Here is a 14,922-nt window from a genome sequence, read left to right as displayed (position 1 = left end):
AAGAACCTAATGCGCCGTCGTGGCTGAAGCCCCCGCGGCGATCAAATAAACAAATACAAGCAAAAAAAAAAAAAAAAATTCTCCCCTACCCCATCATTTATTTATTTTTTTTTTTTTTTTGTGCTTTGAAGATAAGCGAACGAAAGAATTGAGCTTTTTCCTTCCACTTCCATTCTTGAAAAACTCATCAAGATACAACTCTTTTGCGACTCTTCTTCCACTCGGCACTCCAACTCATTGTCAGATATATCTGAGATTTCTGCTGATCTAGCAATTCTCTACCATATGCTAAGCCTAAATACAGACAAATACATACATATATACGTACATATAAACAAAAATATTTATGTGTAGCAGCACCGACAATTTTTTCTACGAATTTCTTGTCACGCTTTGGATTTCAAATTTTGTCGATGATAGCCGAACTGTAGAACCAATCCATTGGAACTCCAATTCCATCCTTAATCTTTTTTGTGTTTTGTTATTCAGCTTCCTCTCTAGAAAAATTAGTTCGACCGTAAGTAAATGGTATTTAACGCTTGATTTTGCAGAATATTAATTTTACCTTTACCTGCTCACTCACGCTGAGTGAGTAAGGATCCTGTGATCCTTTTTTTCTTTTTGCGACTATTGTGTTCTACGCCCGCACAAAAGGGTCCGGGTAACAGCAGTAGAATTCAAAAAGATGTTATGTGAGAGCCATGTTATTTTCAAGTAGGGGCGGAAATTTAATATTGAATTGAAGTGCACTGAAATATGAGATTTTAAGGGATTTTGATCTGGTTTCTGTTGTCTACCACCTACCTGTTGAAAATAATTTTTTTTTTCTGCCTCTTCTCCATTTTTGGGTACCTACATACACAATACACGTTTTGGCTGTACCTGTAGCCGGGTGAAACATTATCTGCATTCAAATTTCTCGTAGGACGGGAAGGTGTCAACGTTTTGCCTTATGAATCAAACATTGCACTTGTCCCGGCCTATGAGCGGTTTGTAAAACGACATCCTATCAAAAATCTCTACAATATTGTGAAAAAGAAAACAGAATTACTTCATATTTTGAAATAAAATTTTTGAAACTATTAAAAAGAAATTACTAAATATAGATATTTTTCTTTATTTTCAGATTTATTCTAAAGGCAATCATGTATTTTGCTATATGAATTGAGGTGAGTTGCTAAATTCAATTTAAAATATATTTTTTACGATTCTGTTAAAGCAATGTCAAGAGTTCGTCAAATTTCAAATTGCGCGCGTATTTTTCCGCTCTTAATTTTTCGTTCTCTTTTGTGCTAGAGATGTGCATTTCAGTTTAAGCTATTGAAATAGTTTCGTGTCACGCTCTCACATCTACTACGTCGGTGTCTGGCTATTTGTGTGGGAGGTTGTTTACAAGTGTGTACAATGGATAACATATAAATGTTAAAAAAAAATTAAAAATAAAATAATTTACATAACCCAAATCTGTGTGGAAGAGAGGATACTAACAAGGCAGCTTTTGAAATAGCATTGAAAAATTTTAATGAAGGTTTTATAAATACAAAACTTAAACATGTTCAATTAAAAATAAAATGCATCTTTAACAGGCCAACATAAAACAATTATAAAAATTTATTTAATTAAATTTGATTTTAAAAGTTTCATAAAGTATTTTAAAATTAGAAGCCTATTCCCTATGGTAAATGTCATTTAAAATGCTAAAAAAAACAAATATATCTAATAATAAATAATATTTTACAGTTTACCTCTCATTTTCGTTTGCACAAAAGGTGGTCATTTTATCCATAGTGCGGTGCTCTCTCTCTCTCTCTCTGTGTGTGCGTGTGTTTTGTATCGTTGTGAATGTGCTGGTGTCTATGTGTGCGTGTGAGTCTTTTGCCGCTTGCTTCGCATTTACTTTCGTAAATCATAAAAATAAAAAAAAAATTGTTCTCAGTTTAAAAAATATTCTCGTTGTGTTTAGTTGTCTGAGAGAGCGGACCGTTGGGTTTTTGTTTAATTTAATTTAATTTTGTTGCTTTAACCACTACTCGGCCCATCGACAAAACATTGCGCAGGCATTTTCTTAATTAATTTATTTACGTCTCGCTATTGATTTTTTTAATGTAAGCAAAAAGTAAAATATAAATTTATATATGCATACAAACATATGTATGTATGTACACAAGGGGAAAAAAACTAAAAGAATAAACTGAGTGAACCGGTGAGTGAATGAAATGAAGAACAAAATTTAGACGCATACTTTTGACTAAAAATAAAACGCAATGCTCAGAATTATTTATTTATTTTTAAGTTTTGTTTATTTAAATTTTTTTTTTCAATAACATAAATTTTTGTTGTTATGTAGACTGTACATTTGAACACACATATGCAGAAGTTTTAGCGTGTGTGTGTGTGTCTGTGTATTCAATATTTTAAAAGCAGCGTAACGTTAGATTTTGTTTTTAGATTTTTATTTTTTATGCTTTGTGGTTATTATACTACTTGTGCTAAGAGCTCGCTTATTCTGTCTCTCTTTTGAGCTCTCTCTTTCTCTCTCTGGCTCTCAGCCACAATAGATAAAGTGGCGCGCACATGCACCAAGACAATGCAGGGGGTGGGTGGACGGGGATCTCAATTAAATGTAAACAACATTTAAAATTCATGAATTTTTCATTTTCTGTTTTATAAGTCTTTTTAATTTTGATGGATATTGAGTAATAATTCTCGTATGCTTTTAATTGATATTGAAAAGGTTTATTTAAAAAACGGTGGGAGACAACAAAAATGGGGCATATCCTTTGCATGGCAATGCTTTGTTTGAGGTTATGAAAACTAAATTGAAACTGATTTGATTCACCCGAAAACAGAATTCACAAATGGATCTTCTAATGCCGCTTACTCTCCAACAACAGCAACATCAACATCAACCACAGGATATGAGAATGTCGTATCCGCCACAGCAGCCAAAAGGACGAGGCCGTCCACGTGCCTCTTACGCTCAGACAGGAGAATTTGATTTAGGTCTCATACGGGAATTTCGTTCACGTCCCGCTCTCTATGATCGTTCTAATAAACGTTTCAAGGACAAACCCCATGTAGCCCAACTTTGGCTGCAAATATCCAATAAACTAGGTTATGATGGTAAGCAATCGAATTCGAATTGTTATTCAGAAAATACTCAATATTTTTTGGAATCTCTGCATTCAACAGTTACCATGCTGAGAGAGCGCATGATTACTTTGAGAAATCGTTATAATATTGAAAAACGTCGAGTCGAAAACGGCATAACTACAGTTAACTCACAGTGGCCTCTCTTTGAGACTCTTCACTTCCTGGCCGATCACATACGTTCGCGACGTAGCTTCAAGAATATCAATAGAAACGATGATGATGAAGAACCCTTTGATGTGGAGGAGTATCATAGTGATAGCAATGGGCAGGTGGCCAGTATTAAGGATGAGTTGGAACAGGAATATGATGAATACGACTGCGAACAGCAGTTGCCAGTGACCACAGTGTTGAGGTTAGAATTGCAGTTGGTTCTCTAGCTTGTGGCAAACATAAATTTTGTATTTTTTCCATTTAGCATACCACACAGTTCGGATGTTCAAACTCATTTGAACGGCAGCGATTTGACGGCATTAAATGGCGATAAAAATAGTCATTCAAATAACTCTACGGGAATCATAACGCGTCGTCAGCAGGAGGTAATTGGGACCGCACTTAAAACTCCCTCAAAACGTCCAGCCATAACAGAGGAGTCAGAGATGCAGCAGCATCAACAACATCAACCATCTATGGCCAAAAGGCGATTTGATCAATCCACATCCGCATACAGCAACACATTGACACCAGCAACATCTACAAATGTTGCCACAAGCTCCATAGCCTATGCCAAATTCCATGGTTTCGGAGAATTCATGACCCATTCATTGACTGAATTGCCATTACCAACAGCATTGCGTTTAGTGCAAAAATTTACGCGTGAACTTGTCCAGACCGCAATACGTTGCCAACAGGGCAACAGTCAATCTAAGCCCGATGCAGTCGAACTGAGCAGTGATCTGGAGGAAGATGATTAGAAAAAATTATCCACATAATACACAAACAAACAAAACAAAAAACTATATATATTTAGAAAATTAGGCGGCACCAAAAACAATTTTTCATGTAAAAATCTGAAATACATAATGAAGGAAATTAATAAAGTAAGACGTTTTCAGCACTGAATGAGCTGAGGAAGTTCATTTTTCATATACAGCGCATACCCAAAAAGTATGCAATATAAAATTTCTACAACTAATTTCAGATGAGATATTTATAAAATCATGAAGAAACACTTATTATAATTGAGGTGAAGTATATACCAAAAAGTATGCCGTACAAAAATGTCTAGAAATCTACCAGATGACCCAGAAATCGTATCTACAAATCTTCACCATATTGCAACAAAAAAAAAAAAATGTAAAGATGATGTGCAGAAAAGTGTCTGCACAATTTTAATAGAAAATAAGTTAAATGCTGCATCAATTTTTCATAGGACAGGGTAAAAATGGGCAAGGAGACGTGGTCTGGTGGTGATGATTGTGGTAGGTGCTTGCGCACTTGCGCATAAAAAATACATTTGTTAATTGATTGCAGTGGGATGGGCCCATTGGAGTTGTAATAAACATTGGTTAGCCTGGTAATAGACGACGCCGTGGGCCACAACTTGTTTAATGGCCGGCCAACCTCAGAATCCAAGTGTTGTCGACTGGGACAGGTTAGAGAAGATCCCCTTAGGCAAAATTAGAAATGGTCAGAGTAATGTTTGAGTCTTGGTTAACTCTTTTTCACTCGTTAAGGCTACATATTTCCGTTACATTTGTTTCTCCCATCTTCTTTTTTCCATTTTTATTAATGCGTCTATATATTTTAATTAAATTACAGACTCTCTACAGCACGTCTCAGTGTCATTGGGTTGGAGGTGCGTGTAATAACAGTGTTTATGAGCCAGTTGGACATTCTTTGGCTGCGCTTATTGATATTGGGCGATTGCCAGCGACTGAGAGGATGCGAATGTGGATGTGGATGAGATCCTAGTGTGGCTAAGTGCAGTGATGCATTAAAACGTCACCGTCAACTGTGCTGTTGATGTAAATGTAATTTGTGTATCTTAACTGTGTGCGGAAATTGTATCTTTAAAAATACGTCACATGATGTAGACCGTGCCTGGTGCTTATTTGTTGCTATTTAAATATACAAATTGCACTAGTCCCGGCCTGCAGTAAGTGTCGCAAACAACTTTACTTTTAACGTTTTAGTATTAAGATTGTTTTTGTTTTGTTGTTGTTAACAATAATGTTTGTTGCTGCTGCTGCTGCTGATGCCTCGCCGGGTGCGTGTTTCGTCAAAGTCAAGACCAACTTTCGTCTCTCTTCTGCCCTATAATTATATAATTTAATCAAATTACTTGCATATGTTGCCAAAATAAAACTAAAAAACGAAAAAACAAAAAAGAAAAGGAACCAACGAAGAAGAGACCTGACCAAGAGGCAACTTAAGTGGCAGAAACAACTCGATGGCCCGAAAACTCTTATGCTTAGTAGCAATTTTTGACAGTGAAATGTGCTTGGTAGAGTATCCTCTGTCTGTCTGTCTGTCTGTATGTGTGTGTGTATGTGTGTGGTTGTGCGTGGCCAAAAAGAAAGATATTTACGTATTTTAGCATTCATCATCATTATTCTTTTATGCGGTTGACGGCAGCATCGGTTGCGGTTGCATTTAAATTTGTAGGCGCACTTAACTTGACAGCGGTTTGACAGTTGCAAATTACTGCCAAATGAGGAAGAAAGACAGGCAGTTTTATGTGTATGTACATAGATAAGAGAGATAGAGCGAGACGAATGGAGTATATGTCTTAACACCATTTTGGCCGTTATTTAAAACGATTTAAACAATTCAAGTAAGGCCATAAATGTTAATATCTGTTTTTCACCGATATATATATATATATATCTTTTTTAACTAATCTATATAATAAATAATCAAATAATAATAATTACAATAAATAAGCCAAAAATGGGATTTTTAAATTACTTACTTTAAGTTTCTCAATCAGAAAGATTTATTAAGACAGTTAAATATAGCAAACTGTTTATAAAAGCGAAGCAAATGTTTAAAAAAAAAAAGAAAATTAAATTATAATTGTATCTGAACACTTTCAGAATAAAATATAATAAAAATGTACTTTCCGTTTTCAAATTAACTTAGCTACGCATAAAATAAATAATTTTTAAAATGGCAACCTTAAATATATAAAGGTTTTAACTAAATACCTTCAACATATACGAAAAAAAACACAACCAACTGTGTTAATATTGCATATTTAAGTTAGAAAAACAGTTGACTTCAGAATTTAAGAATTTGTAAAATCACTAATGATTTTTTTTAATTGAAAAGACTTGAGAAATTTGATTTGTATATTTATTGTATTGTATATTTAAATGTAATTGGAGTTTTAATTCTTGTTTAAAGTAACTAAGTTTAAACACTTAAATAAACGCACGAGCGCAATGCATTATTTTCGATCATACAGAAATAAATTTTACATATGTATATGTATATATATATATATTGTTGTTGTTGTTGTTTTTTTTTGTATTTCGAATTAAAAATCACTCAAAAAATGTGCTTTACTTTTGATTACCCGAATCGAAGTCGATGCAATTAGAATAAACGTTTTTAATAATATTGTATTTATTATTAATAAACAACAATGACGACGACGAAAAGACACAGTAGTTGTTGTTGTTTTTGTTGTTGTTGGTGTAGTTTCTGTTGTTTTAATATTATAATTATTATTATTATAGTACACACGACATCTATAGCTAAGAATTGTAATTGTAAATGTTGAAAGAGTAAAACTTTTAGGAGAAGGAGGAGGAGGAGGAGGCAACCGACAAAAAGGAGATCAAGGAGAACCACAAATTCCAAGGACCACCGTCACAACTCATAGGTTATATTATTAAGATGATCGCGCGTCTTGCGCGCTTTAAATGGAGCAGCAAAATGCTCATATGCATTCTCGGCATTATACGATGAACACCTGCGTAGACGATGATGTTGCAGGGAACTGCTATATGGGGCATTGCCATGTCCAGTTCCCGCACCAAAGCAACGCATTGCTGCACATAGCAATGTGCACCAGCGCCACGATGATGTGAAGGCATAAAAGTTATTGCTATTGCTGTTCTTTCCATGGCCATGACCCTTGGCCAGCAAATGCTGGCGACTATGATGCAAATACGGATTGTAATTGGAGCGAAAACTGTTGCTGTCATCGCTGGGTTCACTGCCGCTATCCACGTCACTGCTGCTATCGCTGCGTCGCAGGCCCAATCGAAACAGATTGCCATTGTTGTGGGCTGCATTGGCGAAGTCCTCGAAATCCAAATGCGAGTCGTCGTAATCAAAGTCACGATCAATGGATACGGCGGGTGTGATGATCATAAATTGACTATACTTTGGGCTGCGATTCGGCTGTTGTTGCTGCTGCTGCGGCTGGGGTTGTCTTTGACGTTGGCTTCTCTGATGATTGGCAATTGAATTGAGCAGCGTTTGATTGGTATCCACTGAGGAATAGCTATTGCTATTCGATATTGGTGACAATAGATCATTGTTGTTATTATTATTCGTATGATGATGATGATTATTATGATGGTTGTTGTTATTGTTATTGTTGTGCGTAAACATGCCAGCTAACATGGGCTGAGTGGTGGTCACTGAGTGGTGTTGCTGTTGCGGCTGCTGCTGTTGTTGTTGTTGTGGTTGATAGTGCTGATATTGCAATTGCAATTGTGGTTGCTGCTGCTGCTGCTGTTGGCTCTTGGCATGCCTGGGCCGCCTCTTGGCAACTGGAGCTGAGGTCTGTTGTGGTGCTGGTGATGTTGTTGTGGGCGTGGAGCCAACAGTGGGCATCCATCATCTTGTTTCTTCTGTCCCACTACCATTATCATCGGGCTTGACAATTTGATAGGTTATCAAATATTCCGGATAAGACTAAAGAGACAATTAAATAAATTATTAAATTAAACAATCGAAAAAAATGCGTCGTTCATTAACTTACTTGTTCACCCCGATAGACAACATATTCGGAAAAATGCAAGCCACCAGCCGAGGGACGTCCAATGACCGAATGATGACCAGGTGGAGCATGAGCCATTTTCATGGCGCTAAACTGTAGAAAAGATTTACCCAATGCCACGCGGCACAATAAAAGTTGCCTATAAAGTATTGAAATAAAGTTTAAAAAACAATTGTTAATTGAAATTTGGTACTTGATACACTCACCTGGGACACACGTAACAGGATTTATCCTTATGCGATGGACAACCGATGCCACCACCAATACCGTAAACATATTGATTACTTTTCGAGCTATGCTCTGCAAAATATATTCCAGCCCCAAACATTCCACCAATGTAGGCATGTCGCTCATCGAATCCACGCTGGACAATGGCATTGATGAAGGGGCTACCATGGAAGAGCATGCGTTCATTTGATTGCACATAATTCTCTTCGGCAATTTCCTGGCGGCGATGAGCATAGCGTTCCCATAGTTTACGATTCTGAACCTTTTGCACCTGGAACGGAGACGGAAAAGGAAGACGATTATCATCATGAGTGATTTTTTCAAAATATTGTCTACTTACCCGAATAATATTGTAGCGTGTGAAATAGCCACCAGCCTGTCCGTTATCACGATGCTCCCTTATGGTGGCCTGCATTTCCTCTTCCACAGCAATGAACTCCTTATCTTCAGGCAGCAAGTCCACCAGCAAAGTGCACAGATTTACATTGTTGCCAATGCCTGAAACAGAGAGAGTTTTACATTTTGGATCACAGTTAATAGTGGATTTGAATTACCTGTGGTGGCTCTTAATTGGGCAATGCCTTTAAGTATCTTGTGTCGAAAACCATAGGCGGTAACGCCCACCTGCTTGAGATCATCATGACCCATTTCGGCCAGAATGTCCAGAGTGATTTGTTCGCGTTCGAAAAGCTCGATAAGATGATGTAATTGTTGGCTGGTAAGAAAACTAGAAACATTTGTTATAGAATCCGGATCGGCAAGCAATTCATCAGTCGATGAAGATTCTGCCCCATGCGCCTCGGCTCCCTGAGCAGGGCTAATGCGAGAGCCCATGGGCAGGGGAACAGGAACACATAGGATCATAGAAGCTCCAGATGGTAAGAGAACTGTTTCTGTTGTTGGTGACAGCATTGCAGTCGATGTTGACGATGTCGCCGAAGTCGTTGCTCCAGTTGTGCCAGCTGCTGCTGTATTAGTTGGAGGAGCTGGTGAACTGCTGGCCAATGATTGCGTGGAAGCACTCAGACCTTGCTGCGTAGCCAGTGATGTGGCCATAGCATCCTGCAACAGACACTTGACATCATCCGCTGTGGCCAATTCAATGGGCGTTTGTCCCTCCTGGTTCTTCATATAAGCGTCGGCTCCATGAGCCAACAATAGGGAACACAGTTGAGTGCGTCCCTTCTGGGCTGCTTCATGAAGTGGTGTGAATCCCCATTTATCCGTGGCATTTACCACGGTTTTGTGTTTGATCAGCAAGGCGGCTATATCCAAATGACCATAAGAACTTGCATTATGTAGTGGTATCAGTCCTCCCTTGTCCTGAGCATTTACATCGGCTCCATGCTCGAGTAAATATTCGGCACATTCGAAATTGTTATAGCCGGCAGCTAAATGCAATGGCGTTGAATTTCTACCCTGGGCATCCCGGCAATTGATTGTCTCGGCGGTGACCAAACGTTGTACTCTTGGCAGGTTGCCCTTTTTGGCCGCATCTAGGAGAGCGGATGGACCGCGCAGCAATTCGGCAACATCGTGATCCGATTCCTTAACGAGATCAGCTGGTGTGGCACCATCACGATTCTTTTTCATAGGATCGGCACCATTTTTCAATAGCAATTTACATATATCATATTTCCCCTTGGCTGCTGCCTCATGCAATGGTGTAAATTTCCATAAATCCGAGACATTGACACTGGCTCCGTGCTTAACCAACAACTCGGTGACCTCATAGTGGCCATAGGAGCAGGCATTATGCAAAGGAACTAATCCCCCTTTATCTGCAGCATAGACCTGGGCGCCATGTTCCAAAAGAAACTGAACTACAGGCACTCGATTAAATCCAGCGGCAAAATGCAAGGGTGTCGAATGACGACCATCCAGATCACGACAATTGACCGTGTGAGGATTGTTCAGAACAATTCTTCGCACGGTATCCAAATCACCAGCTTTGGCTGCTTCTAACAGATGGGTCTCACTGTCCGGAGGATTCTTCAGTAGTTTCAACACAGAGTCTGAAGCCAGTTGAGCTGCACTCAGACCTTCCAGAGATATGATATTTGTGTCCACGGCATAGGAGAGCAACAGGCGTACAGCCTGCTCGTCGCGGGCGCAACGATGCAACGGGGTCTGACCCAAACTGTCCAATGCATTGACTTTGGCTCCCTGCTTTAGGAGCACTTCCATGCAGTCATAGTGTAACAATTCGGCAGCCAGATGAAGTGGTGTAAGGAAGGCCTTGTTTTTCTCATTCAGAAGAGCTCCCTTTCTTGTGAGCAATTCGAGTAATTGCTTGCGCTTGGTATCCAAACAGACGACCGCCAAATGCAGAGGCGTATCCCCTGAATAGGGGTGCACAAAGTTTATGATCTCGGCACAGATGAGTTTCTTGGCACGCGATATATCGCATTTACGACATGCATCCAATAAGCAATGACCCTTGTATTCGACTGAAATAGAAATAGAGTTTTAATTCGGTTCTATAGAAGATATTCATGTTAATTTTACTAACAGGCAATACGTTCTCGCAGTTCCCGTGTCGGGGCGGCATCAATCGCCGACTTGTTGTGGCAATTCAGGAGTGTAGGATCAGCTCCACGGCTTAGCAATAGACTACAGACATCCACACGACTCTTGGAGGCAGCCTCGTGCAGAGGCGTGAAGGCCCATAGATCATTGGCATTGACATTGCCACCAGCCTGGATAAGCAGTTTTGTCACATCGAAATGCCCATACGAGCAGGCGTTATGAAGTGGAACCAGTCCACCCTTATCCTTGGCATGGACATCGGCTCCGTTGGCCAACAGGATTTCCACAATGCCAATGCGATTGTATCCAGCAGCCAGATGCAAAGGTGTCGATCGCCTTCCATCGCTCGCATGACAATTCACATTCAGAGGCGTTAAAAGGGCTAACAGACGATCTTCGGCTCCGGAACGAGCTGCTTCCAGTAGCTCATCTTTGCGATATTCACCAGTTAGCACTGGCCTCGTCAGTTCATCAGCTAAATCCAATGGGGTCTTTTGCTCTGAATTCCTTATGGTATGATTTGCCCCATGCTGAAGCAGAGCCAAACACACATCCACTTTACCCTTGCTGGCCGCCTCATGAAGTGGTGTATAATTCCAATTGTCGGTGGTATTGGGACTGGCTCCTGCCTTCAATAGCAATCGCACCACTTCCGCATGGCCAAACGAACAGCAATTGTGCAACGGATGCAGTCCACCCTCATCACAGGCTTGGATGGAGGCGCCGCTATTTAATAGAAATTCAACAACCTCGCGACGTCCATAACCTGCAAAGGAGGAAGGGTGGGGCGGAAGAAAAAAAGGGAAATGGCTATTAATGTCATATATGCGGTAATGTCATAAGGTAGATGGTAAGCCCTAAAAGTGATGCATAGATTTCCGATTTCCGCGAGACGACGACAACCTTGACAGCATTATGAAATGGCGAAAATACTCAAGAACAAAAAATCATTATTATGACTTACAATTGGGACCAAAGGAATCTAAGGCAAAACCCACTAAAAGGAGCTTACATATACAGAAATGATAACAACAAATTAAACAACTTGCATATATTCATTTCCTGATGCATTTGTTAAAAACTTGTGCATATAATTTAATTGTTCTATCGAATGGTTTACTTTTGATCTAGTTTATTGGACAAATATATATATTTATTCAATTGATTAGTTGATAAAAGTTCTATATAAACACTTGTATAGTTAAGCTATCCATAACTTAAAGTTATTGCCTACTGTATATATATATATGGAGTGAATCAAAGTCAATCTCTCTCTCTCTCTCTCTCTCTGTCTCTCTCCCTCGTGTTTGTGCCACGTTTCGCCTCACCTAACCCACCCACAAAGAGGAGTTTTGCGAAATCGTTGTTGTTGTGCCCATTCACTTTTATTTTGTGTGGTTTCAACAATTACGAAAGTCTTTATATACATATATAAACACTTTGTTTTTTGCAAGAAAACTTTAATAGAATGGAAACTTAATTTTATACTACTTAATAAACAGCAAGTCGAAGGTTAAAAAATAAGTTAAGTAGAAGGTCTCTTTGTTGTACTCTAATATACTTTATCGTTAGACAAATAAACGAGCAAACCTAACTCAGGCCAAAAAGATAACAGAGACAGCGACAGACAGAGAGAGAGAGAGGGCAAATGAAATCAAATAAATTAAATTGTGACTAACATTTTGACACGAAAACTTAAACCTAAAACCTAAAGCGAGAAACCTTTTGAAAAGGGAATTTGCAACAGGTTTTCTTTGTTTTGTTTGTGTTTCGAGTTTTTTTTTATGTTTTCGAAATTGGTTTGAAAATAGATAAGGTGAAAAGCAACTATAGTATAGTAGTAGTAAGTGGTGGCCACTTGAAGATCTCACTTTTTTGAAAAGAACGTGACAAAAAGACACAATTAAATGATATGAATGTGGGAAACCAGTTTTGGCCTGGTGAATCATAGAGAACCACAGACCACAAGAGAAACCCACAAAAGCAAAGAGAAACAATTATTTATATTTATTTATATTTTATATAATTTTTTTTTTTTAGATTTATTGCGGTGGGTGATGAGTTTAAATTGCAATTGCTAACTAGGCCAAAGTCATAACAAAAGACAAAGACGTCAGCAGGACGTATTTTTTTTGTGTGTGTGTTTTTTTTTTTTTACAGCAGCCACAACAAGTTACCCCTGACCCCAAGAGCTCCAGCTCTAGTCTTCCCAGTCCCCTCCCCCACTCCACTTCTCATACTATTCTCTCCAATGAAATGCAACAGCAGCAAACTTAGGGCTCGCTCGATGGTTCCGGAAGCAGAAGCAATAGGGCCGAACCCATACGAACTATGACCCGAACCGAACCAAGCCGCCGCCAAGAACGAAACTAGGTCAACCTCTCTTAACAAGCCCGTTGTCGTCGTCGTCGACGTTGTCGTCCAAATTCGTTGTTGGACGAGAATGACGCTCGTCACACACCCTGGCGCAAGTAGCTCAAGGCCAGAAACAGAAATCCAACTAGCTCAGAATGCAGAATACACACAAATGATGAAAAGCGTAAACGAAAGGATGGGCCGGGCCTGCTTTGTGGAGCTCTGTGTGGGGGATTGCGAGATTTTTTGGGGGGTGGGGGGTGTTGTTAAAAAGTCCTTCAACCTCCTTTTTTTCAAATCTATTTTTACAACTGATTAAGATTGAAATATGAAATGAGTTATGCACACACACACATACACACACATACGTACACGTCGAACACGTACAGTCTATTATCATAATGATAATTAATACACTATGCAAAAATGTTGAAGGACTCAAGGAATGTCTCATGGATTCAGATTCAGAGGGAAGTGAGTATGACAAAGAGAGGACCTTAGGAGGCTCTTCCAAAATTCGAAGAATCCGCCCCACGCCCTTCTCTTGAAATAGCCAAAACTCTTTTGTGCGAAACGGGATACAATATCTAGTCTTATGATGATTTCTTGGGCTTTGGATTTACCTGCTGCAAAATGCAATGGTGTGGATTTTCGTCCAGCTGTATCTCTGGCATTCACGGTCTGCGACGTTATCAGCTTCTTCACTTTGGCTATTTCACCTGTTTTGCAGGCCTCGAAAAGCTCACGCAATGGATCGTTGGCCATGACACATGTATCAAGATTAACATTAAGCATGGCCCGACTCCGACTGCTGCTGCTCCCGTTGTTGTTGCTGCTACTACTATTGTTGTTGTTGGCCATTGTGCTGCTCCACCAATCTCTTCACCTTAGTCACACACACACACACAAGCAGACACACTGCTGATTGTTTTGTTTACACACAGACACACGCACACCCCTTTAAATGGGGGGATAGAGAGAGAATAGAGCACTTTTCCAGCTGTCGCAACTTCACTTCTACTTCCACTTTAGCGTTTTCCATGTTTACGGGCCATATCCATCATCATCACCTTCGCCTTCCCCAGAGCTTCTATTGCTTTGCTCTTAATTATTTATGTTTAATTTTTAGTCAGCGAATTGCAATTAAAATCAATACAAACACAAAAGCCCCGTTAGCTTTAGTTTTTTCACGATTCACTTTCTCGCTGCTAACCTCTCTGCTGGCCACCGTTTGCCATTAGTTGCAATTAATTAATTTTTTATCTAATTATTAAACGCGCAGTCCGAGACGACTGTGGCACATCCTCCCCCGCTTGCCAAGAAAACAAAAACAACAATGAGCGTAAAAAACAACAACAATGATAATTATCCAGCAAACATTTTCAAGAATGATGCTAACCCAATGAGCATTTTCTAAGAGCTGAAGCAACAGTCATCGATGTTTTCGATAAACCCCTATTTATATTAGTATTTAATGTTACCAGCCGAGAGGTAGATTTCTGTTGCTCAAAGCGCGTCTATTAGCTCAAAACGAGCAATATATTGTTAAAAAACGCTAGCGTTTACTCACGCGATTTAAAACGCGTGAGTAAACCGCTCGAACATGTGAGTAAACGCGCGAACATGTTCGAGTTCGTGAGTAATGTTGTGTTTACGTTCGAAGTTCGTGAGTAATGTGCTTAATAAAGTATAAATAATTGTCT

General features: G+C 39.2%; 2 protein-coding genes across 5 annotated transcripts; one reads left to right on the top strand and one right to left on the bottom strand.

The window, feature by feature from the left end:
* The first annotated feature begins 1,126 nt into the window (after positions 1 to 1,126).
* On the top strand, positions 1,127 to 4,212 carry LOC6650412. 4 transcript variants are annotated; one of them, XM_023180243.2, is made up of 4 exons: positions 1,127 to 1,169; positions 2,895 to 3,123; positions 3,193 to 3,505; positions 3,569 to 4,212. In XM_023180243.2, exons 2-4 carry the CDS (start codon positions 2,919 to 2,921, stop codon positions 4,062 to 4,064), a joined length of 1,014 nt encoding a protein of 337 aa, XP_023036011.1. In that variant the 5' UTR covers positions 1,127 to 1,169; positions 2,895 to 2,918; the 3' UTR covers positions 4,065 to 4,212. The 4 variants fall into 4 exon arrangements, with proteins under 4 accessions (XP_023036011.1, XP_023036008.1, XP_023036010.1 ...); XM_023180240.2 differs by having other exon boundaries at positions 2,850 to 3,123; XM_023180242.2 differs by lacking the exon at positions 1,127 to 1,169 and adding an exon at positions 1,937 to 2,203.
* Positions 4,213 to 6,433: 2,221 nt separating this feature from the next.
* LOC6650410 (poly [ADP-ribose] polymerase tankyrase) lies at positions 6,434 to 14,596 on the bottom strand. The gene is given in 7 exon segments (XM_023179925.2): positions 6,434 to 8,022; positions 8,090 to 8,246; positions 8,314 to 8,606; positions 8,676 to 8,833; positions 8,890 to 10,785; positions 10,848 to 11,630; positions 13,843 to 14,596. Coding segments are annotated over 7 exon segments (4,581 nt in total). The 5' UTR covers positions 14,081 to 14,596; the 3' UTR covers positions 6,434 to 6,966.
* Between the last annotated feature and the right edge of the window lie 326 nt (positions 14,597 to 14,922).

Source organism: Drosophila willistoni, chromosome 3R (genome assembly GCF_018902025.1).
Source record: "Drosophila willistoni isolate 14030-0811.24 chromosome 3R, UCI_dwil_1.1, whole genome shotgun sequence".
NCBI lineage: Eukaryota > Metazoa > Arthropoda > Insecta > Diptera > Drosophilidae > Drosophila > Drosophila willistoni.
Note: the sequence above shows the minus strand (reverse complement) of the source record. Positions and strands in the feature narration are given on the sequence as shown.

What these genes read in the sequence shown, in the direction of transcription:
- LOC6650412 (XM_023180240.2), top strand. Translation starts at nt 2,859, where the DNA reads ATGGATCTTCTAATGCCGCTTACTCTCCAACAACAGCAACATCAACAT. An exon ending in CAATAAACTAGGTTATGATG is followed by an intron (nt 3,124 to 3,192) that starts GTAAGCAATCGA and finishes TGCATTCAACAG; the next exon opens with TTACCATGCTGAGAGAGCGC. An exon ending in CCAGTGACCACAGTGTTGAG is followed by an intron (nt 3,506 to 3,568) that starts GTTAGAATTGCA and finishes TTTTCCATTTAG; the next exon opens with CATACCACACAGTTCGGATG.